The sequence below is a fragment of the Sciurus vulgaris genome (assembly GCF_902686455.1).
Source record: "Sciurus vulgaris genome assembly, chromosome: 1".
Taxonomy (NCBI): Eukaryota; Metazoa; Chordata; class Mammalia; order Rodentia; family Sciuridae; genus Sciurus; species Sciurus vulgaris.
This window is the reverse complement of record NC_136461.1, coordinates 12,711,668-12,739,112: the sequence shown is the minus strand read 5'-3', so window position 1 is coordinate 12,739,112 and position 27,445 is coordinate 12,711,668. Positions and strand designations below refer to the sequence as shown.

Below are 27,445 nucleotides of genomic sequence, written 5' to 3'. Positions count from 1 at the left end.
CTCGGCCCTGGTGCTGAGAGGCGGCCCGGACATGGCCACAGCCCCAGGTATTAAGCAGCTATGGCGTGCAGGCCGCCTGGCCCGCCGCTCCTCCCCACGAAGCCAGACGAGGGTCAGTTCCAAGAAGGACATTTTAATGTTGAACTCCGGATGCCCTTCGCACCGTGGTGCCCTGTGATGACCACCTGGCTGGGTACCTTTGTGAAGCTCCTGTTGACACCTTCTGAGAAGATCAAGAGTGAGTCGGCAGCAGATCATCTTAGATCCACAGAAACCTGGTGTCATGGGAAGCCTGATCCATTCTAGAGATAGGGAAACTGAGGCTCCAGGAAGCTGCACATTTTGCTCAACTGACCCCGTCAGTGAGTGGCGGGGCTGGAATTTGAACTCAGAAGGTACGAATCTGAAGACCCTTCCCTTGGGACTGGGGTTGTGGCTCAGGGGCAGAGCGCTTGCCTAGCGTGAGTGAGGCACTGGGTTCGATCCCCAGCACCACAGATAAATAAACGAGTAAAATAAGAGGCCTATCAACATCTAAAAAATATTTTAAAAAATAATAATAAAGTCCACTCCCTTTTGAGGGACTCTCTGCAGGATGAGCTCAGCACCTTTTCCTGCCTCTGTGGTACTGTCCCCTACAGGGTGACTAAGTCACCTGACCGGCTCCATAGGAACTCTCCTTCCTAAGTGGGTACGGCTGTCCATCTGCATGATGTCCCTCAATGGTAGGGTCACTGAGTGTTCCCGTGGAGTGACCAGGTAATGGGTGCAGAGCATGAGCCGCCACACCCATCCCTCGCACAGTGGCCGTCGTGGGTACGTGTGCATGCCCCTCTCTGACAAGGACCCTCCACTGTCCTCACAGCTGTCCCTGCTGCGCTCTGCCAGCCTCTGCTGCTGGCCTGGGCCCCAGCACACTGGGCCCCTGTCCAGTTTTCTCTGTGGAAGGAGAGCAAGAAGCCGGGCCAGCCTGGGCCGTGCAGCGGGGCCCAGCCAGCCCTCTCCCCGACCAAATTCAATTTCGAAGCTTAATGAGTTTGCAGAGGAGCCGGGTGAGCTCGCCGACGCCACTCCTTGCCGGCTGGGTGGTTCCCGGCCGGGCCACCGAGTGCGCGGTGGCTGAGCTGGGAGAGCCCTGGGCCCCGTCGAGAGTGGCGGGGGGCACTGAGCGAGTGAAAAATGTCAGAGCAAATTGCTCTTGACAGCGTTAATATCTGCACCTCATAGCAATAATTACATGTAAATAAATAGCAAAATCACACTCAGCTGGAGGCCCGCGCCGAGGACAGGCACGGCTAAGGACCAGCTGAGGACCGCCAAGCTCTGTGCCTCGCTTTCTTTCTCTTGGATCCTGGGTCCCCAGCCAGATTCCTGCTGCAGCCCTGGGCAGGGACCTCGGGACCTGGCCACTCACATTGAAAATAAAAGAGAAGAATGAAACGTTCATGTCCTTCTGCAGCACGTTCTGAGCCCACCATGGGGGACGATGGGACCAGCCTTGTCCCACCCTCTCTCGCCTCTGCCCTGCACATCTGTTTCCATCTCTGGGTCTCTGCAGAGAAACGCCCTGGAGGCCACACCCCTGCCCTGACTTCTACCCCGGCATCCTGGTGACTGCCTCCTGGCCTTGACCTTCAAAGCACCACTCTTGATCCAGGTGCGTCCCCTGCATTCCCTGGTTCTGTGCATGACCATGTCCCAGACTCCAGACGGATGTCTCAGTCACCTTCCCTCCCCACCCCCAAGTCCCAACATCCCGTTGGTCACCAGAGACCATGCCCAGTCACAAGGTAAACATGGTGGGACTTCCTGGAGAGAGCGCATCGACCGGACACAGTGCCCATCTGTCACACTGTTACTCAGCACGTCCGGCTCCACAGAGGCGAGGAACGCCAAGTCCAGGTGCCGTTTAAAGATAACGCACGCGGCTCTGTGAGGCACCCCAGCCCAGGGCCTCACGGGCACACCTCAACTCTCATCAGGGGTGACTGGAGGGAAGTTTCAGAAGCCCAGGGAAGCGTTCCTCAGAAGTCACTGAGAGTAAGGAGACACTTGGGGACCTTCCGATCAGATGTGCCTCTTGCCGCCACGTGGGGGGCCGAGGACTGGTCGGTGTGGTTTTGTCCGACCGGACCATGCGGTCCACCAGAGCAGGACTCTTGTGTGACTTCACCTTGTCTGTCCTCCCAGTGCTTAGCAGGAGGCCCCGAGGGGTCCGGGAGGAAGGGAAGGAAAGGCAGAGAGAGGAAAGGCGAGGAGAGGAGGAGGATGGGGCAGCCAGGGCGGAGGAGGCTTGAGGCCCGGAGCTGGCCCCGCGGTCCACACTCTTCCTACCAGGCTCCTGCCTGCCCCTCCTGCTCCTGCAGCCAGTTAGGGCTCCCCAGGCCCCAGAGAGGGAGCGCGGACGGCCTTTCAGCTACTTCCACGCCCTGCCCGCCTCCGCCTCCGCACAGAGCAGGGAACGCAGGCTCCATTCTTCAGGAAACAAATACCTTCTCCGGAGCGCCCCGCGCGCCGCACCTTCTTGTTTAGCTCACCAGCTAATCCACTTATCAAGGATAAAGCGCCTGTGAATCCCCATTTGATAAAGGCAGCTACAAAATTAGCAAAAGCCGCCCACGGCACTGACGTTGCAAACAAACAAGAGGCTGGGGTAGCGCTGGGCTCAGCGACAGTGTCTCCTTTCAGTCCCTGGGCAGGGAGATGCCAGGAGATAGCGGTTCCCTCTCTCGGGGGCCGATTATCCAGGAAGGGGCTGGGCAAGGTGGAGAAGGAACTGGAACGGAGTACCCCCACCCCGTCCTACGCTGCATGCCCCCAACTACTATCTGGCTCCCCAGCTCCCCCTGCACCCCCATTTTACGGCCCTGCTGGCACTCTTCCATATTCGGCCGTTCATAAGCCTAGCTGACATTTCTTCAGCGTTGATCTGCACCAGGGTATGTCCTGAGCACTGCAGGCTCAACCCACGTCCTCCTCACAACAATCCTAGACAGTAGGTACTGCCGTCATCCACATAGGATAGATGAGGAAACTGAGACACAGAGAGGTCAAGGCACTTGCCCAAGACCACACAGCTGGTAAATAAGTTAAACGATACTTTCCAGTTCAACTAGACCAATTATAACTCCAATCATGGTCCCCAACTTGGATAGCAATCCTCTAAACCAACCAAGGCCCTGATTCTGGCTCTACTTCCAGCAATCCGGGGTTCCCTCCTCTGCCACAGAGCTGAAGTTGTCCCATGCCCCATGGGCATTAGTGACGCTCCTGTGAGGGCTGTGTGGGCTCCCAGATGCCCCAGCAGCCTCTCTGCTTTGCCCCAAGGGGCTCTGGGCGCTGGGCGGATGCAGCCTCCTGACCGTGACCGCAGGGCTGCTACCACACCACCCAGCCAGGAAGACAGAGGCTTGAGGGAGACTCATCCATGGTCAACTGAGGTGACCAGGGGAGGTCCAGCAAGAGGGAGGGACCAGGAGGGGATTCTGGAAGCCTCTGTCCTTCTACTGCCCACCCACCAGCCAGCTCTGGCCTGGAGAGGAGGAGCTGGTCCCAGGCCAAGGGTTGGGGACATTAATCACGGGAAGCACCTGTCAGGGTGGCATCTGGAACTAAAGGGAAACACTTGGCCAAAGGGCGGGAACTTCTCACCCCGAGTCCCACCCCAGGCCCCCGGGCTCCAGGACCAGTCACCACCACACCAGGAGGCCAGGGCGGCCTGGGAGAAGGTCCCCACCATGGACGAACCTCTGGATTGAGGGTGGGAGGGGGGCTGCAGGGAGCATGGAGAGAAGCTGTGGGCGGGTTGCCACAGTCACTGGGGACAAAGGGACTTTCTGCTATCACTGCCCCTGTTGATGGGCAACCTGATGCCACACAGCTGGGAGCCGGTGGGGCTGGAATTGCAATTTGGGTCTGCCGACTGCAGAGCCAGGCCTGCGTCCCCATCCCAGGAGTCCCCATTGCCCTGCCCTTTCTCTCTGGGCCCCCTTCTCCCGCGGCGCCGCTCTCTGCCTCTCTCCGCCTCTGCCCCCTCTGTCTGTGTGCCTCCCCCCTCCCTCTCCACGGCTCTTTCCGTCCCTCCTTTTCCCTGACCCTTCTCTCCCAGCATCTCATGAGCCAGGTCTCTGTCTGTCTGGACATCCTCGTGCCCCTTCGCCCCCCACCGCCTCCTGCAGGAGGTCCCTCTGGAAGGAACCCAGGAATGAGAGTGTCCGGCAGAGCCTGCCAGGGGCCAGGTGTGCAGGCTGGTGCAGCCAGGGGCCAGCACGCTTGGGGACTGCAGGACTGGAGGAACCCTCGGCCATTCTCTTGCTCCCCAGACACTTTGCCCTGGTCTTTGAGGGGCTATGGGCTCTTGTCCAGGTGCCTTCCTGTCACTGTCCTCTGCTGTCCAGGGTGATGCACTTGGAGTCACTGCGGGGAGATTACAGGGCATCTGGGAGCTGGGGCCGGGTAGTAAGGGCTGGCTATCCCCATGAGACCCCATCCGCGGGGTCTTGCCACGTGTAGACCAGACCTAGAACAGTAGGGGTCTAGTCCAGTCCCTCCTGACCTGGCAGCCCAGGAAGGAGGGCACCTAGTCCCTGGGCAGACCAGGATCTGGGGCTCTGACACTGCCCCTCGCTGGTGACCTTGGGCTTCTCCTCTGAATCTGCTCAGGAGGCATGAGGACTCCGGCCCTGAGGTCTCAGTGAAGAGCAAAGCGCTCAGGGAAGCACAAGCGCCTGTCCCCACCAAGTTCTGTACGAACGCCGTGTGTCACGACTGTTATGAGCGGAGGCCATCCTGGGGGTGAAGTGGAGTCCAAGCCCCACTGGGTCAGCTGCTTTAGCCCAGAGATCTGGAGAGGCTGAGAGGAGGTGGACACCCAGGGCTGCGGGGGATGCCAGCGTTCTGGGGGAGCATTACCCATGGCCAGGAAAGGAAAGGCCCCTGGGGAGGAGGCTCAGGAACTTCCGCCCCTGGGCATCATGTCTCAATTTCAGCCTGGACATGTCCCCTTTGTGATAAGACACTTGCCAGGGTCCTCATGGGACCTTAATCCTCTGATGCCGCCCGTCAGAGGCCCTGGTCTGGTGAGAGGGTCGCATTCACTGGGCCTCAGGCCAGCTGCACGGGGCAGCCCACAGGCCTGGGCGGTTGAGCCCTGAGCTCTCCTGCTCCCCTCTGGCCCCTGACAGCCCAGAAGGATGGAGGGGCAGGAGCAGGGCAGGCGGGCCTCCCTCGACCACCGAAGGCGCCTCCTGTCTCTGGAGGTGCTGCTTCATCTCCCGGCCTGTCCGCGCTAGCTGCCTGCTCTCCGACACACACGCTACGAGTCACCCTAAACCCAGGCCGACGCCTCCCCCAGCCCCCAAAAAAGTCCCAACACCCCAAGAGGACTCAGCCGAGAAGGTGGGCTGTGTCTCTGTTTGTAAAACGAGGCAGGAGGTGACTTTCCAGGGTGTCTCCCAGCTCGGAGGGCACTTGGGAGGGGAATCTTGGCTCAGTTTAGACCAGACCCCTCCTGGAGTTGCTTTCCAAGGGAAAGGGGGTCAAGGTTTACAGGGATCCCCGACACACTGGCCTAGGGGACCCTGATCCGGCTCCAGCTCCACCCACAGGAGGCAGACGAGGGGGAGGTCTGCTAGGCTGGTGCTTCTGGGGGTGGCAGATTCCCCTGTCCTAGGGCAGGCATCCCTGGTCACCCCGTGTCAGCAGAGGCTGGGGTGGGAGAACTGCTGGTACTGATCCAGCCTCCCCGCCCTGCCAAGGACCCGCGGGCCCAGGCTTTGACAGGGGCGTGGATTCTGCCCCTCAGCCGAGTCCCGCCTCCTGTGCCCTCTGCACCCACACTGACTCCTACCGTCTCAAGAGCCTCACGCGGGGCAGAGCGATTTTGCTGGGGCTCCTCCTTGGCTTCACCTCGCATTATCCCATCTGCCCACGTCTAATCCCCACTTGCCCGGGACAGGGGTCCCAGAGCAAAGACTGGCCTTGAGCCACCTGTCCAGTTTTGTCAGGCTGGCCCGCCCTGGGGAGGGGGCTGGGGCAGACTCTAGCTTAGCTGGGCAGGCCCTCCTCTCCGGGGGGCTCTGGCTCCTGGTCATCTCTTGCCCAACAAAACTGTTTCTGGAGGCAGGGGTCAGGTGTAGGCCCCTGGAGTGCTCAGTGTCCAGGGCTGGTCTGGGTATAGATGCACTGCAGTCGACTGGACTCTACTACATGCTGGGCTGTGCGATGGGGACCCAGCTGGCCTGGACCTTGGTTCAGCGGGAGAGAGAAGTATCCAGAAAGATAGGCTCAGAGGCCACGCTGCTCTCCTGGGGGACAGCGGGTGTGGCCGCCCAGACTAGGGGTTCAGGGAAAGTGGAGTGAGTAGGAGAGGGGAGGGTTAGAATGTTCTAGAGTAAGGAGGCAAGTTCCTAGGCCAGGGGGTTGGAATGGCTGGATGGAGTGGGGACAAGCCCGAGATGACAAGGACGCCCCTCAACCTCGCTCCCGCACTGTGCCCTCGCCTGGGTCCCCAGCCCTGTGCGACCCGCCGGCGCAGGCAGGTCCCCTGGCCCACGTGCGCCGTGCGCGGCCAGCGGCGCGATCCGGCCCGGGCCGCGGGAATTAAGCAGGCCGCCGAGCCCGAGCGCGTCCTTATCTCGGGGAGACAGTTGTTGGGAATCACTTTGACTGAGTGGTTTTGTCTCCCCGCATTTTCCACTGTCAGGCGGCCTCGGGCCATGGATCAAAGGCGCGGTGGCGGCGGCGGCGGTGGCGGAGCGCGAGGGGAGGGGCGGCCGCGGATCCGCCCCGCGCCCCTGTCCCCGCGCCCCTGTCCCTGCGTCCCTGCCCGCCCGGACCGCGAGCGCGGGTCCCAGGGACTGCGGGGACGCGGAGAGGGGGCAGGGCGGGGGGAGGGGAGGCTGCGGAGGGAGGACAGAGGTGAGCGACGGTGAGCGACAGTGAGCCGGGTAGGAGAGGAGGACCGTGCGGGTGTGGGAGGGAAGGGGCGACAGCGCTGGAAAGGCGGGGAGGGGACCACAGGACCCTGGGGGAGAGGAAGGGGGATGGGACGGTCCTGTCTGCCAGGAGGTGTGCGCCTGGGTGCCAAGGGCCAGGTGCCAAGGCGGAGGGGGAACTGGGGAAGAGGAGGGTGGGAAGGAGGGCAGGGAGAACCGTGAGCCTCCCATCAGCTGAGCCCAGGAGAAAGGGAGGCAGGAAGGACTGGAGGAGCGGGAGGCTGGGTGGGGCAGGCCAGCCCCCTCCCAAGAACCTGCCGGCTCCATGGGGGAGCGACTGGGGCCAGGAGCAGGCCTGCCCTTCCTGGGGTCTCCAGCAATGCCAGTAGCCTCCTCTGCCCCTCGCCTCCCCCACACCCTCAACAGAATTCCCAGGGTGGCTGGACACCTGCCCCCACTGGTGAAGATGCTGGAGAGATGCTCACAGTTGGGGTGAGGCTCTGGAGAAAGGGGAGCCTTGGGGCTGTGGCTGGGGCAGGGTGGGAGCCTAGGAAGGGATGGGAAGGAGCCCAGAAGAAACAGCTCAGGTGTGGGGGTTGGGGGCGTCCTGCAACAGTAGGGCTGTGGCCCCGTCCTGCACTGCTCGCTGTGACCTTGGGCTGGTCATGGCCCCTGCCAGCGCCTCAGAGCCCTGCATCTGCCAATAGACCAGAAGCAGCATGCCCAGACCCTCAGGCATGACCGCGCTACCGCTCCCGGGGGGCCTGTGGGTGGAACTATTCTTAGCCCACTTCATGGAGGGAGAAGCGGGATCAGAGAAGAACCCGATTAGTCACACAGGTAGAAAGTGGCTGGAGATGCCCCGCCCACCCCCAAACAGACCCCAATCCCTTGGTCCTGCCTCTGCTCTCCTGCCTCTGGAGGGCACTAGGATCAGCTGAGATCAGAGTCACATTTGGGGCCCTGAAGACCTCACCAGCAGCAGGAAGCAGACCATTTCAATGACAGGTGCTGGTCTCCCAGGCCAGGCAGGCTGGGTTCAAGTCCTGGCCCTGGCTCTGTTAGCAACTTTCCCTGGATGAATTATTTAAACTGTTCCGCGCCTCCATCTACCCATTTGTAGAGCAGAAATAATCCCAGGCCCTCCCTAAGGGGTGTTATCATGATGAAATGAGATAATCCATGTAATGGCTAGGTGAGCATTGGAAAAATTTACCCAGTGTTATTATTTATTTAGCAGTACTTGTCTCGCAACACAGGTAATTTTCATATACTGATAAAGTGTGATAAATTCCCCTGGGGAAGCACAGCTAGCCCACTAAAGGGGTGAGGGAAGGCTTCCAGGAAGAGCCAAGTCTTAAAGAACAGGGGGGTGCTGGGTTCAAGGTGAGAACGGGTGGCAGAGGAGTCCCGGGGAGCTCAGGTGCAGAGGCTTGGGGGCAGGGACACGGCCCTATGGAGCCCACAAAGTCACCTCTGCCTCTCCTAGCTGGGGTCCTGCCCGGCCTCCGAGGTCCAGCTGCTCAGCCATCCTGGCAGCCTCCCTCCCACCAGGGACCCTGAGACGGGCCCGCGAAGCTCCAAGTCTGCCCGCAGTATTAATTGCTAATCTCCCTCATTTTCTTTCCCTCTATCTGCCGGGACTGCCTCGTCCTGAGCCCCAGTGCTAATCAGAAAGAAGGACAAATCCGCTATTTGCATTCTTTCCCACCAAGCCAGGCAGGTCCCCATGGCTAAACCCCTGGCCTGCTGGGACGCCTGGCAGCCCAGAGAGCTAGGGCCGGGGCTCCTGTGGGAGAGCTGCAGGATCACCAGCGGGGTTGGTCTCTTTCTTTGCACAGATGGGGAAACAGGCCCGAGTCTGGAGCCATCTACCAAGATCCCACAGCAGATCAGAGGCAGAACCAGGGCAGAACTGAATTCCCTACCGGAGAGCATGCTAGGCCTGTGCTGGACCCTCCCAGCCCGAAAAAGTCAAAGAAAAAACAAGACCTCAGCAGTTCAGCTTCCGTTCAGGGCGGGGAGAAGCAGACGGGGAAAGCTCTTCTGTCTGCAAAGCACAGCCGGGGTGAGTCCCGGCGTAGGCTCTCTTTCCCTAACTCTGTTTCGCAGATGAGGAAACTGAGGCTGGGAGAGCTCCCTGGCCTGCCTGCGATCACTCAGCCAAAAAGGAGAGGGGCTAGGCTTGGAGGCCTGGTGTGTGTGGCTACTGTGCTATGTCCAGTGCCCCGAGCTACGAAGGCCTCAGCCCTTGGCTGGCCCTTGGCCACTGCCCAGGTTGTGCCCATCTCCTGCCCGTTCCTTGATTTTCTCCTGAGCAAGTCACATCTCCCCTTCAGCCCTCGTCCAGGTCACCTTCTCTGCCCACGTCCTCCCTCCTCCGGACTTCCTCTGCTCTTCCTGTGTGACCAGTAATTACAATGAAGTGTCCCGGGCAATTCTCTGATTGCTCTTTGTGGGGAAGGTGTGGTCTCCCTGGAAACACCTGGCAGAGCGGAGGTGGCCAGTTTCCCAGGTGCTGTGTTCCCAAGGCAGTGAGATCTGCGAGTCCCAAGGCTGCTCAGCCACCGTCCAGAGCCCCAGGGTCCCCTGGAACCCACCCCAGCTGGGTCCCATCAGGCCTGAACGGTGCTGGGGGTTGACCAACAGCTGTTGGTGGCCTACTATGTGCCAGACCCTGGGAATTACATGTGTCACCAAAATAAATCCTGTGCTGAGTAGCACAGGGCCGCCCTGGGGTCCTGCCTAAGACCTTGATGACAGAGAGGCCTGGAAACATCTGGTCACCCAGAGCAGGCTGCTCCCATGGCTTGTTTATGCCCAGACAGACGGAAGGACTTACTCTGCAGAGGGCCGAGCAGAGCCAAGCTCCGCCACACCTGCTCGAGGACACGCGTGTTCCCGGGTGGGCACTGGAGTGGCCCCCCAGGGGTACCTTCAGCTCTGGACTCTGCTTCAGACTCAGAATCTGCTCCGGAGGGGGAGTAGACTGCTGGCCAGCTCTCCTCCCCCTGTGACGATAAGAGACTCCAGTGTCCCCCTGGGAGTAGGCCATCAGCCAGGCCCCCGTCCCAGCACAGCCTGCCACAGCCTGGCTTCCCCCTCCCTGGCAGCCTGGAAGGTTCCAGACCCTGGTTTGGGCGAGAGCTCCCTGCCCCTCCCTGCCTCTCCACCCAGGGAAAGGGTGAGAAGGGCAGAGACCGGACAGGCGGTTTCCATGGGGCCTGATGGACAGGGGCAGGTGAGTGGGCTGGGGAGCTGCTGACAGCGGGAAGTAGCTGGCTCAGGCCCCAGGGGGGCAGCCATGGACGAAGGGCGGTGGCGTGGGAGCAGGAGCCCGGCGGGGGCTGTCCCTCCAGGGCTGGGGAGGCCCCGGGGTGCCAGGACCTCTGGACCTGAGGCCAAGTGACGTTCTTTTCCGTGTCTACCCTCCCCGCTGTCTTTCACCTTACCCTGTCACAGCCCGGCTCCCCCACCACCACCACATCTGCCACAGCCTGATGGAGGGACACCTGGGGAACCGGATGTGGCTGCTGCCCACTCTCTCATGGGGTGTCCCCTGAGGCATGGATGAGCCACGGGGCTCGGGGGACCCGCCTCGGTGGAGGCGGAGGGGTGAGCTCATCCATGCCTCAGGTCCAAGAAGATCCTGCCACAGAGTCCTGGCCCTTTCCACGGCTGACCCCTGACCCACACCAACACTGCCGGTCACCCTGAGAAACAGGGGCGGGGTGGGGTGACTCAGCGTTCCCCTCATCCTGGGAAAAAACCACTCAGAGCTCACATCTCCCTCTGAGTCGCCCCATCCTTCCCTGGGGACCTGAGGCGGCGAGAGGTCGCGTCTCCTGTGCTTTCTGCAGAGGGGAGGTCACTTGTACCCAGACTGGGTCAACCGAACACCCTGCGTCGTCCTAGATGGAGACCCAACACAGGCATTTCCCTGCCAACCAAAGGGGTAAAGCAGAGAGGGGAGGGGACAGGCGAGAGGGGTGTCAGTGACCAAGGCACAGATGGAATGGGGGGGGGTGGAGAATGCAGATTTATTGAGCACCTACTATGTGCCAGGCACTTTCCTCAAGTTTGTCAGTCCTCACAGCACCCCTGAGAGGTAGGGAGTCTGGTGCCTGCTTTCAGAGGAGGTAAATGAAGCCCAGAGAGGTTAAGCAAGCTACCCAGGGTCACACAGCAACTTAGTAAGTGGGAAAACCAGGACTCCAACTCAGGGCTTCTCGTTGGCAAAGGCCTTGCAATTTCTGCCACCCCAGGCTTTCTTCTTCACATGGTCCCCAAGGGAGAGGCCTCCCAAGAAAGAGAAAGTCAGAAAGAGAGCCCGAGAAGGCCAAGGGAAGGAAGCGGGCGGCAGAGGAGTCGCCCGCCCGGGAAGGGAGGAGAGGGCAGGCTGGGCGGGCGCAGAGGAGCGCGCTGGGGTTAAAGCCCTGTGTTCCTACAACCTGCTAAGCCGGAGAAATGAATTCTGATCCCTCCAAAACCCAACCTTGGAAAATGTGCGCGAGAAGGGTCTCCTTTCACGGGGGCAGGAAATCCTCCACACCTCCTCCCGATGCCCCGGTAATGCCAGGATGTCCCCAATCTGCTTTGAGGAATGGAGAGATTAAGAATAATAAAAAAATTGCAATAAAACGTGTGTGAAGGAGGGGGTAATTGTGGACAAACGCAGCATTCAAATTCATTTCTCGGCTCTTTCACACACCATTTCAATCTTATTTTCTGCTTGCTAATGAGATCTTGTTGCCTGGGCCAGGCAAAACCTTCCAATATCAGGACGTAATTGCACATAATTTTCTCTCCTACTAGTGATTTGCATCAGTTTTTTAAAAATTCTGGGCTATTTAACACTCCACGATCCCCCTCCCCATCTTCCTGCCGACAAATCTCCTGCTCCCTCCTCCTTCCCCGTCCCTGGTCCAGCAAGACTCATTTTAAATGCTTATTATAAACGCAATGTCGCCAATAAAGGGGCGGGGGAACAAAGAGGAAGTGAGAGGAGAGAGAGGCAGAGGGAGTCTCCGGTGCTCACCCAGGGCCAGGCCTGGTTCCCGAGAGCAGAGACTGCCTTGTCCTGCTGAGGGTCGGGGGGGACGTTCGCGGGTCAGGCAGATCTCAGTTAAAACCCTCTCTGTTCCACTCAGCAGCTCTGTGGCCTTCCACAAGTTACTTGACCTCTCTGAGCATGTGGAGAGTTGCTGTGGGGAGCGAACGACTTCACGCAGGTGAGGTCCTTTCATGGGCTCTGCCACCCAGCAGGTGTTCGTTGAGGGAGTGTCTGTCCTTGCTGGGTGGCTCCCCTGGTGGCCCCGAGGTTGCCAGGAAGGCAGCTACCGAGAAGCCGGCAGGAGCCCCCAGTCAGGAGCCACAGAAGCAGTGCCTGGAGCCGCCTCCCTAGTGCCCTCGGCAGGAACCGGTTTGGGGACACGGGCTCTGAACCTGCTTCTGCCATCAACTGCTCCCATGGCCTGGGCCCTCAGCCTCCCCACGTGGACTATGGGACCAGCCTCAGGGCAGACACAGGAAAGCCTGGCAGGCTCTGGAGCAGCCTGTTTGCAGCCCAGCTCTGCCACGTTCTAGAACCTTCCACAGAGCCTGGCACGTGACTCCACAGATAGGTTGTTTATAGATGGACGGAAGACCCTGGATAAAGCAGTTTCTCCACCTGTAAAATGAGGGTCACGTGATACCTGTGGCCGTGGACGCGGGCTCAGCCTTTCGCCCGCCTGTGCCTGGTCTGCCATAAGCATCCACCCCAAGGTGACTGTCACTGTGGTTTTTAAATTGTTTGTGGCACTGGGGACCAAACCCAGGGCCTCACCCGTGCCAAGCGGATCTCCACCACTGAGCGGCCCCCAGCCCCATCTCCCCCATTATCATGTGCCGGGGGTGGGGGGGAGAGTGAGCGTCAAGGAGGGAGGGACAGGGAGGCTGGGTCTGTGGCGGGTGGCACCGGGCCCGGGCTTGGCTGCGCACTCAGAGGGCATTTTTCGAAGCTCAGTGCAGCGGGGATGGTGACTACGTAACTCCCTTCCACAGGCTCCTTGAGCTCCTGAGGGGGCTGGAGGAGACGCCTGGGGCCTCAGGAGGGAGCACCAGGCGCCACAGCCGAGGCTCCTTCCCTGACGGTGGCAGGACCCCCTGACCAGGGCTCCAGAGCTGGGGGCCGCCAACACAAGGTGTGACCTGGAGCAAACGTCTGGAAGCTGAGCCCTCTCGGGCCTTGGTTTCCACTTCCAACTCTGACATAGAGTCGACCACTCAAAACGGCTGGGGAAGAAGGGGTTTGGGGACAGGGTTCCACCTCGACTGCCCCAAGGCCCCTGTGGCCTTGGACTTCGACTTCCCTGTAGGACTACGGGACCAGCCTTTCGGAGCAGACGCCGTATAGCATAGCGGGCCCTGGAGTCACCCTGTTCCTATCCCAGCCGCCACTTTTTAGAACCTTTCACAGAGCCTTGCACCCCAGGGACATATGACTCAGCACCCGGAGAGGCCCCAGCACAGGGCAGCCCACCTGTAACGTCCAGCTCCAAAGGACCCTGGAGATGGCAGAAGTTTGCTTCTGATTCTGAGCTTGGGAGCTGGGCCAGTAAGACCTCAGCTCCCGCTGACCTCAGGACGCCTGCCTCCACCGTCTCAGGGACCTCTCCAGAGGGCACTGTGCTCTGCTCTCAGGCCAGGGCGCCTAAGGACAGAGGTCCATCTCTGCCGACCACCTGACCACAAGCTTCTGAGGACGGGCTATCTCCCCGCCACGCTGGGATCCCACGGGACAGGCTGGGGTCCTCGTTCTGCACCCTCTGCTTGCCATCCTAGACAGGGCTGGCACGAAGCCACCAAGGGCAGCTCTCGGGGTCCTGTGTATTCACCTTATGGAGGTGACTTTTGTTCCCAACTCCCGAGCTGCTTTCTAGGAGTCATTTCCCAAGTTCCCTCGGGCTGGGGCTGGGGCCGGGTCCTCGCCTGGACAAGCCATCGGGAATGAGGCCCCTGGGCATTCCCCCACTCCTCTTCAGAAGGACACAGTGCACAAAGCTGGGGACCTCCTGGGCCAAGCTCAGCCCCTGATCCTACAAGGCTGGGGTTGCAGCTGGGGACACCAAGGGACCCAATTCTCAAGGAAGGCTCTGCCCACCCACTCGGCTCTGCCACTGGCCCTTAACCTGAGCCTTGGCGTTCTGGCCACATCCCTCCTCCAAGCTGAGCCAGCAGCACACAGGCTGAGCGGTTAGCAGGGTGCGGGGACCATGCCTGGCATAGGACAGCAATCGGTAAACTCTGTCCTCTTATTTGCCCAGGACGCAGGCGCAGAACTCAGATAAGAAGACGGCTTTTCTGTGGAATTCTGCTGGGCTGTGTCCCAGGGAGTCCCGGGGCCCTGTGGTGCCTGCATCCCTGGCTGCCTGGTGACAAGGGACCCAGATGAACTGGTGGGAAGAGGGGTCTTCCCCACAGGTAGCCTCAAGTCACCAGGGTGAAGAGCTGGCCTGTCCCAGGTCTGACCAGGTGCTTGAGAGCCCGATGCACCCCCACTGGCGTTTGTAAGAACAGAAACTCCTTCTGGTTTCAAGGGCAAAGACCCCACCCAGGTCACAGTGGCGGGACCCACAACCCTGGGTCGTGGGGGCTGTGCTGACCCCCAGCCCAGGTGGAAAGCCCACTCTCTCCCTGCCCAGGCGAGATGCACAAACCACCCCCTGTGGCGGGGGTGGGGGACATTGGGTCAATTTGTCCCTATAAATGATCTCCCCGTATAGACCCCTGCTGGGTGAAGAACCCCCAACCCCACTGGTCCCAAGACCCCAGAGATGAGCGGTGGTGTCAACTCTGCCTGCTCAGACAGGGGAGGGCGCAGTCCCGGAGTCGGGCTTTGAACTGCCGGGAACTTTGGTCTTGGACACGCACCCCCTGCCCCACGCTACCTGCGACCCGTCTTTCAGGTCTTTCAGGAAGTATTCAGGGCTGAACCAGCCGGCGCACGTGCACGCGCGCGCGCACACACACTCACACACCCCGCTGCCCTCGCTGCTGCCGAGTGCCGCCCCGCCCCCGCAGCTGTTCACCCCGGCCCCCTCTGCCCCTGTCAGACCCTCCATCTGTCTTCACACCTTTGGTGGGAACCCTGGGTGGGTCTCCTCACCATGACCCCAGCCTCTCAGCCCCAGGATGGGCGAGTCTCCCGAGCCTCTTCCGTTAATCTTCCTCTCAGTAGGCAGAGGGGGAGTTTCCAGGACGGGATGGAAAACGAGCCCTTGCCCCAAAGCCTTCAGCCCTGAGTCGAGAAGCTTCCCCGTGGTCCAGTGCTAGCACCAGGAGCTGGCTTCTCCTCCTCTCCCTCGTCACCCTCAAGCCCATCCCCAACCCCAGGGACCCTTGTGAGCTAGCAGGTCCTCTGCTCTGACAGCAGTCCTGCTCCGAGGAGGAGCTCAGCCCACCTGGTCGGGTGGCCAGGGACTTGGATGCCCTGGCTCAGCCCTGGCCCAGCCAACGTGTCCCTGCCATCTGCAAATGGAGGCTGCTGCTCCCCATTATCTCCAGGTCCCTCTTCAGCTTTCCAAGGATGCTCCTCCAAACTGGTTCTGGCCCCCGGGGCCAGGCCTGGACCACGTTCTGGGCCACAGACACCTCTGCTCTCTGCCGCATCTTTGCTCTGCAAACTCTAGGATCCTGTTTTGTCCACCTCCTGTCCCAGCTCTGGCAGGTTAGCCTGGCCAGTTAGTCCTCCGCACTAATGAGGCCAAGGTCATGACCTTGAGACTTGAAGAGGTCAAGTTAGTTCATTGGTGGGGGGAGGGTTCTGGCCTGCAGGCTGTGGGCATGTGCAGGGTCCTGATCACCCGGAGGCCTGGCAGGACCGGCCACGGGGCTGACCAGTTCAGCCAAGTCAATGGCACCGCCCCTCGTCGTGGGCCCCCGAGAAGCTTGGTGAGTCACAGCTAGGGGTTCTGCATGTGCCTGCTTACGTTTACTGAGCACTCACGGTGTGCCAGGCTGGTCACCTCATTCCATCCTCAATGACCCTAGGAGGTGGGTACCAGCATCGTTCCCATTTCGTGGATGAGCAAATCAAGGCATAGAGAGGGGGAAGGACCTGCTCTAGGTCTTCCCCACAAGTAAGGGATGGAACTGAAACACAATCAACCCTCAGCTACACACATCAATAGAGACAATTGGGAATAAACCCAGAAGAGCAGAAAATTAATATTCTTGGGAATATTTTAGACCAGGGAATTGCAATATTCTTCTGTGTAGCCAGAAAGCACTTTAGTTTCTGCAGGCTCTGCTCTCTTTGGAAACTCAGCAACTCCACCATCACGGCATTAAAGCAGCCGTAAAGCGATAAACATGGCTGTGTTCCAATAAAACTTTATCGATACAATGGGATGGATTTATTGACACAAAGCTGGATGCTGTGACCTGCAGGAGGCAATGGACCCCTTTTGACTTTTAAAATTTTCCCTTTGAGATGGAGGACAGGTTTCTCATATCGATTACACTGTCCAGGCAACGGGACAGCAAATCCACTAATATTTACTTGGCCCTTCTTTTGGCTGTACTAGGTGCTTGAACTGGTTAGCAGGTTAGTAACAGACTCTGTGTAACGGAGGACAAACCAGGGCTTGCAGACGCACACCAGCCCGAGGTCACCCTGCGCGGCACAGCAGGGATTTCAACTCACCCCAGGGCCTGAACCTTTCCCCACAACAGCTGTTGAGATCAGTTTGCAGATGCTCCCCACAGACAGGGGTTGGGGGACCCAGCAGGTGAGATAGAAAACCAGGCGGGCCTCATCCCTTCCCCCCAGGGATCTCCATCGGTGCCTCAGACTCACTGGGACCTCTGGCCTCCAGGAGTCCTGTTCCTCAAAGCCACCAAAAGCCACCAGAGCCCAGAGCCATCTTTCTGACTTCATCCAACGCAGGTCCTATGACCTCTCAGCAACCAATCACACACGAGTGAACAGAGTTCTGAGACCCAATCAGAGTGCAGCTCCGGGTGCCCATCCTCACGGGCAATTCTCTCCACCCACAGATGTCCTGCCTCCCAGGAGGTCACTCCGGGTGAAGGGCAGTAGATGTGGCCCCAGGTGAAGCCCAGGAGGACTCCTGGGGCTAGGACAAAACCCGGCCCCAGCCAGCCTCCTGCAGGCACGGGGCCTGGGGGCAGGCCCAGGGCAAGTCCATGAGCACTCTTCCTGGTTCTGGACGGCAAGACGCTGGGAGCCCTTTCTCCACGTCCAGGCGTGCAGCTTGCGGAAGACCACCCAGCGCCAAGGACACAGCTCGTCCAACATGGGGGTGGAGGGGACAGGCCATCTGCCGTTTAAGCTCAAGGTTCCCAAGAGCCAGGGGCTTCACGGAGACCAGTGACCAACCTGGGTCAACCAGAGCACCCGCAGGCTGCTGTCTGGCGCTGTGACTGGACAGAGCAGGGAGGCCACCTACCTGAGGAGACAGGCCGTTGCTGACGGGGTTCATGTGGTTGGAGGGGGCCCCCGGGTTCATGAAGCTGTCGGAGTAACTGGAGAAGCTGTGGCGGGCTCCATAGGCAGAGCTGGTATCAGCGGCCGCAGCCGCAGCCAGGCCACCCTGGTGCATGGTGGACGGTGGGAGGGGCTGGGGCCGGTGCACAGTGCTGCCCCCATCTGTGGAGAGACCCCAGAGTCCTGAGCAGGTGACCTTGCCCTGGAGGCTGTGCCCCTGAGGGCAGGAAAGAGCTTCCTATGAGGAACGCTGGCCTCCAGCCTCTCTAGCCGAGTTTTCTTCCCTGAGGGGAGGCGGCCACCTCCTCAGGTGATTTGGGAAGGGACACTAGGGAGGGACCAAGTCTCAACTGACACCTTTCACTTCTAGACATTCTCTCTGCAACTGCATGCTGGTCTTGCTGCTAGGTACCCAGCAGGTGTTCCATAAATGTCAGCTGGGCCAAAAGTCACCCCTCTGTGGGACTCTGCTCTGCTTGGACTTGGCCTGTTGGCATATTGTGAGCTTTGGCCACACGCCAGTTCAAGGCAAGAACGCGATTCCTGTTTTTCAGACGAAGACACCAGGCTCGGTGGGCTGGGGACTCATGCAAGATGACAAGGCCAGCGGGTGGAGGGACCAGGGTTTAAATGGCTTGATGCTGGGGCCATTTCTGTTCCAGCTGTTGGGCAGCCACATGAGTCTGTCGGGGTCCCTCTGTGCAGCCCTTGTGGAAATGCAGTCTCAGGCCCGCAGGTAGCGCTCCCAGATCCGTGGTGGAGGAGAGTTTGAGAAGCTCTCTTCCAAAAGGGCCCAGAGCCCTCCTGGATGCTCCGTGGCTCGGGAGCAGGGAATTTCAAGGGCAGGGCGGCCTCTTTTCTGGCTTAACAGTTTGTCCGCAAGGAAGCACCAAGTGGTCACAAAAAGGGCAACCGCGTGAGGACTGAGGGGCAGGTGGCCGGGGAGGGCAGGGGCGGGCCGGATGCTCACCTTGGGAGATGGTGGTGGTGGGGTAGGTGGAGTCCGGCAGCTGGTACGGGGGCAGCGTGGGCATGCCCGTGGGCGGGAAGCCCCCCGGCAGGAGGTGGTTGAAGGCTGCCAGCTGGTTGGCTCCTGCCTGTTTGCGCCAACGGGCACGGCGGTTGCTGAACCAGACCTGGGGTGGAGAGCGGAGGATGAAGACCACCGGCCGACACAGCGGGACCCTGTCCCCGCCCCAGCCAGCATCCTCCAGCCCAGGCCCAGCCGGTGTCTTCCTCCAGGGAAGGAAAGACCCTGTCAAGCAGCACTGGATGGTCTGCAGAATGACTTCATAGCAGGTCGCCCTTCTGTCCCCACAGCCAGTGAAGAGTCAGCATCGTCACCGTTTTAAAAAGATGGGGAAACTGAGACCAGGGCAAATGAGTGAGCTGGCCATGACAGGCGGGTCTGGCTCGGACCAGTGTGACTCCCAGGCCGGTGCTCATGCCCTGCGGTGGCTCCGGCCCCGAGGGTGGCCCCCAGCCTGCCTGCCGCCCTTGCCGTGTCAGCAGGGGAAACGGAGGCTCAGAGAGGTCACGTAGCTTGCCCAGGGCCACATGCGTGCAAGCGATCTAGGTTCCGACTCAATGGGTCTGGCTCTAGAGCCTGCTTACCTGGGTTTGCAACCCTCTAGGACACAGAAAGAATGAGCGAGTGACAGGCTGCTTCGGGGGCTCTTTTCCGCCCTCCGGGCTCTGCACCTGCTGCCCCCTCCCCTGAGTGCCCCTCCTGCCGCTGGCTCCTCCGCCTTCAGCTCCGCCCCTCTTACGAGGACTCCCTCATCTTCGCATCTGAGGTGGGCGCAGGAGGGCTCCGGCCTCCCCTGGGCGGTGCTGAACAGACATTCACAGAATGAAGGATGAGCGGCTGGACAGGAGGGCAGCCGGCTCTGGCGGGTCTTCGCTGGGGCTGGGCTGCAGGACTCGGCTGGAGACCCCCCAGTGGGGAGGAGATCTCACTTCCCCTGGTAAGGGGTCATCTCAAGCCCCAAACGTCTGCCGGGAGGGAGCCTCAGCCGGGGAGGGTGCCTGTGTGCCCCGCGTGGCCCGTCTTTTCTAGTCCTCCACGGGGAGAAGCGTGGGCTCGGACCCACTTAGGCTTCCCAGAGAGGAGGCGGCACAGCCGGGTTGGAGAGTAAGCAGCTGCCTCCCGAGCGAAACCAAGTCCCGCGGCTCCCCAGCCTCGCGGGCACCCGGACATCCCCAGGGGCCCCTGGGGCTGGGCTGCACCTGCCAGCAGGGCTGCTCTGAACCCCGCAAGCAAGGGCACTGTCTCCTGGCTCCAGCCTCCGGGGAAGGGTGGGGACCCTGGATGAAGTTGGTGAATCCGGGAGGGCGCACCTGGACCACCTGGCCAAGTGGGAGAGGCGTCCAGGTCAGGAAGCGACCCTGCCTCCATTGCCCACCCACTTCCCTGGGCCTTCCGCCTTGGGGAAGGGAAGGTCTGGGTCTGGGGCTAAGCGTCCTCATCCTGCTCCTCGTCCCTCCTGGCTAGTCCAGCACGCGGGAGCCTTCCGTGGTGCTCGGCCTTCCCCGTGCCTCTGTTGGACGAGGTTTCTCTTAACGGAAAAGATGCTTCTATTTTAAAATGTGTTGATTTTGCTCAAGTAAGTGACACTGTGGATGAGGTGACCGTGGCAAGAGCCTGGGACATGGCGGGAGGATGGCTAACCTTCAGGCTGCAGGGTCCTGGCCTATCACGGGGGGCTGCTCCCCACATGGCCCATCTTCTCCACAAATAAAGAGTGAAGTGGGAGCACCTTCCTCCTCCCGCCCCTGACCTTCTCCGCCTCCCTTTTCCTTTCCTCCCTTTCCCTTCTTTACATCCCAAACCTTCATGGGGACTCGGCCCTGTGCCCAGCCAGACACGGAGGAGCGTGATGAGCAGGCCGGGTCCTGGTCCTCCAGCTGCCCTCTGCCTGGCGCAGGACCCACAGGCTTTTCTGAGTGGCGAGCTCAGGCAGGTGCCCCGCAGGTGCTGTGAGGGCAGAGGCGGGCTTCCCACCTGGCCCTCAGGACCCAGGAGGACCGTCGGAGGAGAGGGCCTGCCCCGTGTCCCCGGGACACCTCCATCCTGCCGGGCTCCCCGCTTCCCAACAAGGGTGGCTGAGGGATGAGAGGGGGCACCCCGGAGCCCACCGCCTGGTTTGGAGCTTGCCCCTAACCCCAGCTAAGCGGGGAGGCCCGCTATCTATCTGCGCCTCCGTTTTTATAATCGGCTGCCTGTGAGGCCCCTCTGGGCCTCGGGTGAGTGAGGCAGGCAGGTATTGGTGACTTACAACCCCTGGCTCTGTCTGCTGGGGACGCACGGGGACAGCTGAGCCAGAAGGACCCCTGGCCAGCGTCAAGTACAAGGTGCCCACTTACAGGCCGGAGTCCCTGATGGGCCGAGCCCTTTGGAGGCAGGGCTGGCGGTTTGATTATTCTTGTTCCTTTCCCTGTGGCGCTGGAGGTGGACCCCTGGGGCCTCGTGCATGCTAGGCACCTGCTCTGCCGCTGAGCTGCACTCCCAGCCCCAATTTTTCACTTTGGATTCTTCTCCCAATACCTAGTCCTGGGAGTGGGCACAGTAGGCACCTTCTTTTGCAGAGTTGAATTTCACCTGCTCTGTCTCTTAATGTCGCCCAGAGGAAAAAAGCTGACAGAGAGACCCGAGCCAGCACGGCCCCTTCTGGGTCTCTGGGAAGTGGTGTCCCTGGGCTGAAGCTCGGTGTTTCCGTCTGCAGCATGGGCAGAGGATGGCCCCCGCCTCCCGGGGTTCCTGGGGTGGTGCAGAGCTGCAGAGGGGGCATGGTCTGCCTGGCGAGTCAGAGGCACACCGTGAACTCACTCTGGGGCCGTGGAAAGAGCCCGTGCAGGCTGCTGACCTGCCGGGGCCCCCGAAGTGGGATTTCTGTTCAGAAAAACAGGAGCCGGTGGCAGGGTTCTGAATCAGGCCACCGTGCACGGCGCTGTGCCCGACTGCCCCTGTTCTTCCCTGAGGGTCAGGATGTCTTCACAGGTGGGCATGGGACAGACTGTGGGGTGACCCTGGGACCCTGCAGCCCCTCGGCCTCTGTTTCCAGAAGAAATGGGCAAGCTCAGGATTGTGACAACTGATCTGTTCGCCCCCACGGAAGATGTGGGCAAGGTTGGGGTCTGGCCTCCAGGGGCTTAAAAATGGAAATTTCCTCAGAGAAGGCATCCTGGTCCCTTGGCCCGTGTTCCCCTGGCTGACACCCGCTTCCCACCTTCCTGTGGCTCGGACTTCCTGCTGGTCACAGAGCCCAGCAGGTTTCAAGGGGTGGGGGGCTCCTGACTCCTGGCAGGGCAAAGCTGGAGGGAGCCAGAGGGCTTTCCCAACAGCTCCCCTGTGGAATCCCAAAGCCTAGATCAGCACCTGGCAGAGCGTTCTCACTCACTGATGGCCGGAGGGACAGACGGAGACGCAGGGGCAGCCAGTGCTGGATGCCCAGAGCAGGTGGGGTCTTCACGATACAGCCCCTCTGTATGCCAGGCATTTCTTAATAGATTTTTTTGTTTTTTGCATTTAATCATTTAATCCCAGAACAAGTCTGACCCTACTACTATTGCCTCCATTTTGCAGATGAAGAGACCAAGGCGAAGAGAGGAAGTGATGGAGCTGGAATCCGCCCTGAGGCTTCTGATGCCGACCCACCCTGAATCAGTCCACTCACCTGCCTGTTTCCCAGAGCCACTGAGAGGAGACGTGATTGGATTGCAAAATCCCAGAACCACGGATTTAGGATCAGAGACCAACACCTCAAAAGCACAGAGCCAAGCCTCGGCAAGGGGCACGCCTATAATCTCAGGGACTAGGAGGCTGAGGCAGGAGGATCTCCAAGTTGAGGTCAGCCTCAGCCACTTGTGGAAACCCTCAGCAATTCAGCAAGACTCTGTCTCAAAATAAAAAATAAAAAGGCCTGGGAAGGTGGCTCAGAGGTAAAGCACCTCTGGGTTCAGTCCCTGGAACCAAAAACAGTCGCTCAGAATCTAAGCAGTGCTTGCTGAGGGGCCTCGGCAGAGGTCGCAGCCCGTTCCCGGCACCAGGGATCCCCTTCCTAAGGTTCCCTGACCCGCTGGGCCTTGTGCTTTGCTCGAGCATTTCTGGAGATGAGATCTCACCGCCTCACTGGCGTCCCTATGGTCAGTAAGTGAGAACCCGCAGCTCCACGAGGTCTGAGCTCCATCCCCTATTTACAGATGGAAACTGAGTCTCTGGAAAGGAAATGGCCTGCTGGAGGTGTCACAGCGGATCAGCAGCAGGACCCGGGGGCTCCCGAGCTCTCTTCCTGTGGACCTTCCCGCGGGACTGAGGGGGTGCCCTCCTGTCCCTGGTCCCACCACTCTCTGGGCTCAGAGCAGCCCCTGCTTCAAGTCTCTCTCCAGGATAAACGGTCTTGATTTCTTTTTTTTTTTGCGGTGTTGGGTCAGCCTTTGTTCATTCTTAAAACACTCAACATTTTTGTTTCCTTCCCCTGCTAAGAAATCCCTGGGGCTGAGGAGGGACACCGTGCCCTGGCCTGGGAGCCACAGCCTGTGGAGGGAGACCCTGCGTGCAGCGGGGGCTGCGGGCAGCCGGGGCAGCAGGGAGTTGACCCGCACAGGATTTGCCTGGGCTCCCGCCCGGGCTGCACGCCTCTGTTCCCAGACCCCCTCCCTCCTTGGGCCTTGAGTGACACCTGCTTCTAGGTCCCCTGGGCCAATAAAAGCACTGTCCTGACAGCCAGGAAGTTTCACAAGGAGCAGACAGGCTTCAAGGTGGCGGGAGCAGCCCCAGCCCAGACGTGGGAATGAGCAGGCACCCAGGAATGCGCCCGAAACAGCTGCAGGGATCAGAGGAGGGCCGAGCTGGGGCCGGCGGCTCGGGTGTCGCCCGGTGGGAGGGGAGGGCATGCGGGGAGCTGCGGGCAGCCAGAGGCCCCGCTCTGGGGGTCGGCTGGGGGCGGGGGCAGCGCAGTTCCTGGAGGGCTCAACGCCAGAGCGTCCGAGCCTCCCTCTCCCTAGTGCTTTCAAATCCAGGTCTGAGTCACTGTCTTCCTGCGCATGGGAAGGTCCAGGGCCTTGGCGCCAGCCAGGCCCAGCTCAGCGGGGTCCAGCTCTCTGGGCCTGCTTCTGTCCCTCCGGCTGGGGGCTGTGTGACTCTGCCCGCCCCGCGAGCTGTCTAGGTTCCCCCAGGCCGCATGTGAGAAGCCGTGGGCACTGCAGCTGGCACCCCGTGGGTGACCAAGGAACGCTGTCCCCTGGCTGGTTGCAGCCCCAGCAAGTAGTTTGGGGCAGCTCTCTGAGGCCCACCGCTCCGTCCATGCAGAGCGTGGCCCTGGAATGGTCCCGCCGGGCTGTCCTCTGCCTCCTCCACCAGCCTTAGCCCTGTCCAGCCTGGCCTCTGGGCCCCGGCACTGGAGCCCACTGTGGGCCTGGGAGATGAGCCCCCTCCCCACCCTCCCTGGAAGGCCAGGAGGGGACGTTCCAGGTCTGGGGTCTCCCTGCCCTGCCCTGCCCAGCCTCTTGGGTGCTTCCCATACAGGAAACTCATTACCCACCCGCGGGAGCCAGGCCTGCTCAGAAATCCCCTCCTGGGCTCCCCTTGGAGGACCTGTGCCCTCCTTCCTCCTTCCCGTGCTCCCTCTTCCTTTCCTTCTCTCTCTCTGTCCCTCCAGCCCCCTTCCCTGGGGCCTCCACCACCTCTGCCTCAGGTGCTGGTGGCATCAAACCCCTGCTTCGCCCGCGGCCCACCCTGGCCTGACCCTCTGGGCCCGGCGCTGGCCCGCCCTCACCTGCACGCGCGCCTCCGTCAGCTTGGTCCTCTGCGCCAGCTCCTCGCGGGTGTAGATGTCGGGGTAGTGGGTCCTCTCGAAGGCCTTCTCCAGCTCCTCCAGCTGCTCGGCCGTGAACGTGGTCCGGCTGCGCCGCTGCTTGCGCTTCAGCGGGAGGTCGGGTTCCGACTCCACATCCGAGCCCTCATCCAGCCGGTTCCCTGGAGCCCGGAGGAGGAGGGAGTGGGGCTGAGACGGAGGTGCGGGTCTGGGAGCAGGGCGCCAAGCCCGGGCCCAGCTCTGAACCCTCACTGAGGACCAGGTCCCTCCCAGGCACAGGGGAGCTGACCCCACAGTGTCTATGGAAACGAGCTCCGTCCCCCGCCCTAGGAGACAGCCAGCACTCTCTGGCAAAACCATCCCTCCTCCTTTATTTTAAAGCTGATCCCCCATAGTTGGGCATTTAGATTATTTCCACTCCCACGGAGGGATTCCCATGACATAAGACTCAGGGGGCCGTTTCATGGCGAAATGCACTTGTCAAAATTCATAGAACTATATTCTTCAAGAAAGGGAGGCTTTCACTGCATATTATCATTACCTCAAAAACCCAACTCTAAGTAAAAAGCAAGGTACAAACCAGCGTGTGGAGATGGACGCCGCTTTTGGAAAAGCACGCACAACCCGGTAACCAAGCCGGCAGACGCCAACCCCGGGGGTGGGACGGCGGAGTTTTGGCTATATCTGAATTTAAGTGATGATCATTTCAACCAGAATGTTGTTGGATTTGGTGGAAATATTGCAAACACGAAGAGAAGGCCAGGGAGAGAGAGGAGGAGCCCCCGTGCACTGCAGGGACCTGGGGGACTCAGACTCCTGCCTGGCTCTGCTATGAAATGCCCGGGACCCTGGGAAGGCTCACATCCCCTGGGCCTCAGTTTCCCCATATGTAGCATGAAATGTCTGCACAGTGTGACTTCCACAGACAGGCCCTTCCTGCGACATGCCAAGATCTCCGAGTGACCTCCCAGCCTGGAGGAGGTGACCTCACAGGGGTGGTCTTGGTCAGGCCATGGCCTGCACCTCTTAACTCCGACTAATTTCCACCCTGGAGCCTGGGGGTAGGCGAAGGCTTTTGTTTCCTGTGCAAAGAGAGCCGGGAAGCTGGAGCCAGCTTGCTCCCCGGCACTGGAAGGGACTGTGAGGCCAGGAATCCATTTCTGCCCCAGTTCTAGTCTGGGGAGGTTGCAGGAAGGGCTTGATCAAGCTTCTCAACTGTTGGGGCTGAGACCGAACTGGCTCCCCACCCCCAGTGATCCCCTGCCACTTGCCCATTTCTGACGCTGTCAAGTGGGCACTAGGAGGGAGGTCCCTGGGCAGGGCTCGGAATCTCTACCCACCCCACTAGGAGGCCTGTGGAGAGCATGGGGGAGGGGCCAGTGAAAGAAGGAAGCAGCGAGCAGGAAGGAAGGTGGAGGCCAAGGAGAGCCACTGACCCTCTTCCTGCGCCCACTCCTGCTCTCTCCTTTCCTCTTTGCCTTCCGGCGCCACACCACCCTGTCCCTTCTTCCTCCATCTTTGGAATTCCAGGAGGCACCTGGGTTTTTATTCATTCCTTCCCCAGGGTGTTTACTGAGCATCTGCTCTGTGCCCGGATGGACAGGTGGGACGCCATCCCCGAGCCCAGAGCCTGAGACAACGTGGGGGAGCCTGGCGTCAGGGGCCCACATTACAGGCGGGAGAGGCTGAGTCACGGGACAGCAGAGCAAAGTGTCCAGACTGCCAGGGTCCACCGACCCTCAGACTGCTGTCCCGACCTGCTCACCAACACCAAGTCACGCCCTTCCGCCAAGCAACGTCCAGGCGACCCACGCGGAGCCAACCTCCACACACACTCAACGGAAGCAGAGGCGAACGCAGCCCCTCAGAGGTCCAGAGGAGGGAGGGGACGGCTGCAAAGGCCTCGCCTGCTGAAGGGCACTGTGGGCAGCTCCTCACGGCGCTGTCCCTGCAGGAGCGCGGGGAGCGGGGTGTGGGGCACGCCTGGAGGCCCGGCTGGTCTTGGCAGTGCCCTCGGCCCTGGGGTCCCTTCTCTCCGTCCTGTTAGCTCATCAGTTGGGAAGTCGCCCTCACTTTATTGACCACTGCCAGGCTGTTCCCAGCTGTGACATCGCGCCGTGCACCAGGGCCCCCAAGGCCAGCCAGTCCTCCCTTAGCCGCCAGGGGCAGACCTGGGCAGAGCTGAGCCCCTCCCCTGCCCTTTACAGCCTGCTGCCAGCGGCCAGCCCCCTCTGTCGCTGAGAGCAGACCTCGGTGGGCACAGCTGGCCGGGGGCTCGAGCAGAGACAGCTAATCCCGAGGACTCCTTCCTGAAACTCACGGCACGACCTCGCGTCTCTGATGGACACAAGGAGAGCAGGCCGCTGGGGCCTCTGACGGAGGGCTGGTGTTGGCAAGGGGCAGGGCACCCCAGAGGGACACTCGAGCTCAGGACAGGGATCAGGGTTGCCAGAAGCAAAACCCAGGCCCAGAGGTTGTCCTGAGAGCCAGGAGGCCAGCCAGGCGGCTCAGCTGAGGGAGGAGGCAGTCCCGTCCTGGAGGACACCGGTCTGATGCGTCTGTCCACCTCCAGAGCAGCACCCTGCACAGAGCCTTGGGTGGTGCTGGGAACGTTCTCCACCCACGCTGTCCAGTGGGGCGGCCCTGCCACCCGTGGCGTGGGGCCCGTGAAACCGCCTCGTGCCACTGGAGAGCTCAGTTTTCCCCTGTATTTGATTCTGACTTGAAGCTGCAGAGCCACGGGTGGCTGGTGGCTGCCCGGCCTAGACACCACACCTGCTTCCCCTTCGTAACGGGCAGGGCGGCCTCGGGCTCAGAGCTGCCCGCCGGGACACTCTCGTTGGAACTGAAGGATCCAGAGCCAGTTGGGGCTCCCGTCCATTTACAGGAAAGGACACCCCTGCTCCCTTGTCGGGAGCATCGGCTTCCTTGAACGGGGCTTGGAAGGCGTTTCCGTATAAGGTTAAATATTAAGGAAATGACAACAGCTGCCAGGCCAGGCCCCAAACTGTGACCCTGTCAGCAGACGACCCACACCTGCCTCAGGCGGAGGCACCGAGTTCAAGGGGCCTCCTTCCACCGCCCTGGGCTCAGTGCTGCGGCCCCATCCCAGGCCCCGTTCTCCAGGGGGTCTAGGCGCACCGCGGGCCTCTGGCTCTGGTCCCCTGTCCCCCGCCTCCCCATCCCTTGTTCAGCAGGGACCT

General features: G+C 60.9%; 1 protein-coding gene across 2 annotated transcripts in view; it reads right to left on the bottom strand.

Annotated features, from left to right (window-relative positions):
* Positions 1–27,445, bottom strand: part of PAX7 (paired box 7) — a gene marked incomplete at its 5' end in the record, with an annotated part of 87,906 nt that overhangs the window by 15,753 nt on the left and 44,708 nt on the right. For both annotated transcript variants that reach the window (XM_079147153.1, XM_079147154.1), the window contains 3 exons: positions 17,390–17,589; positions 18,398–18,563; positions 24,204–24,403. In XM_079147153.1, the coding sequence (XP_079003279.1) occupies positions 17,390–17,589; positions 18,398–18,563; positions 24,204–24,403 (566 nt within the window). The remainder of the gene's footprint in view (positions 1–17,389; positions 17,590–18,397; positions 18,564–24,203; positions 24,404–27,445) is intronic.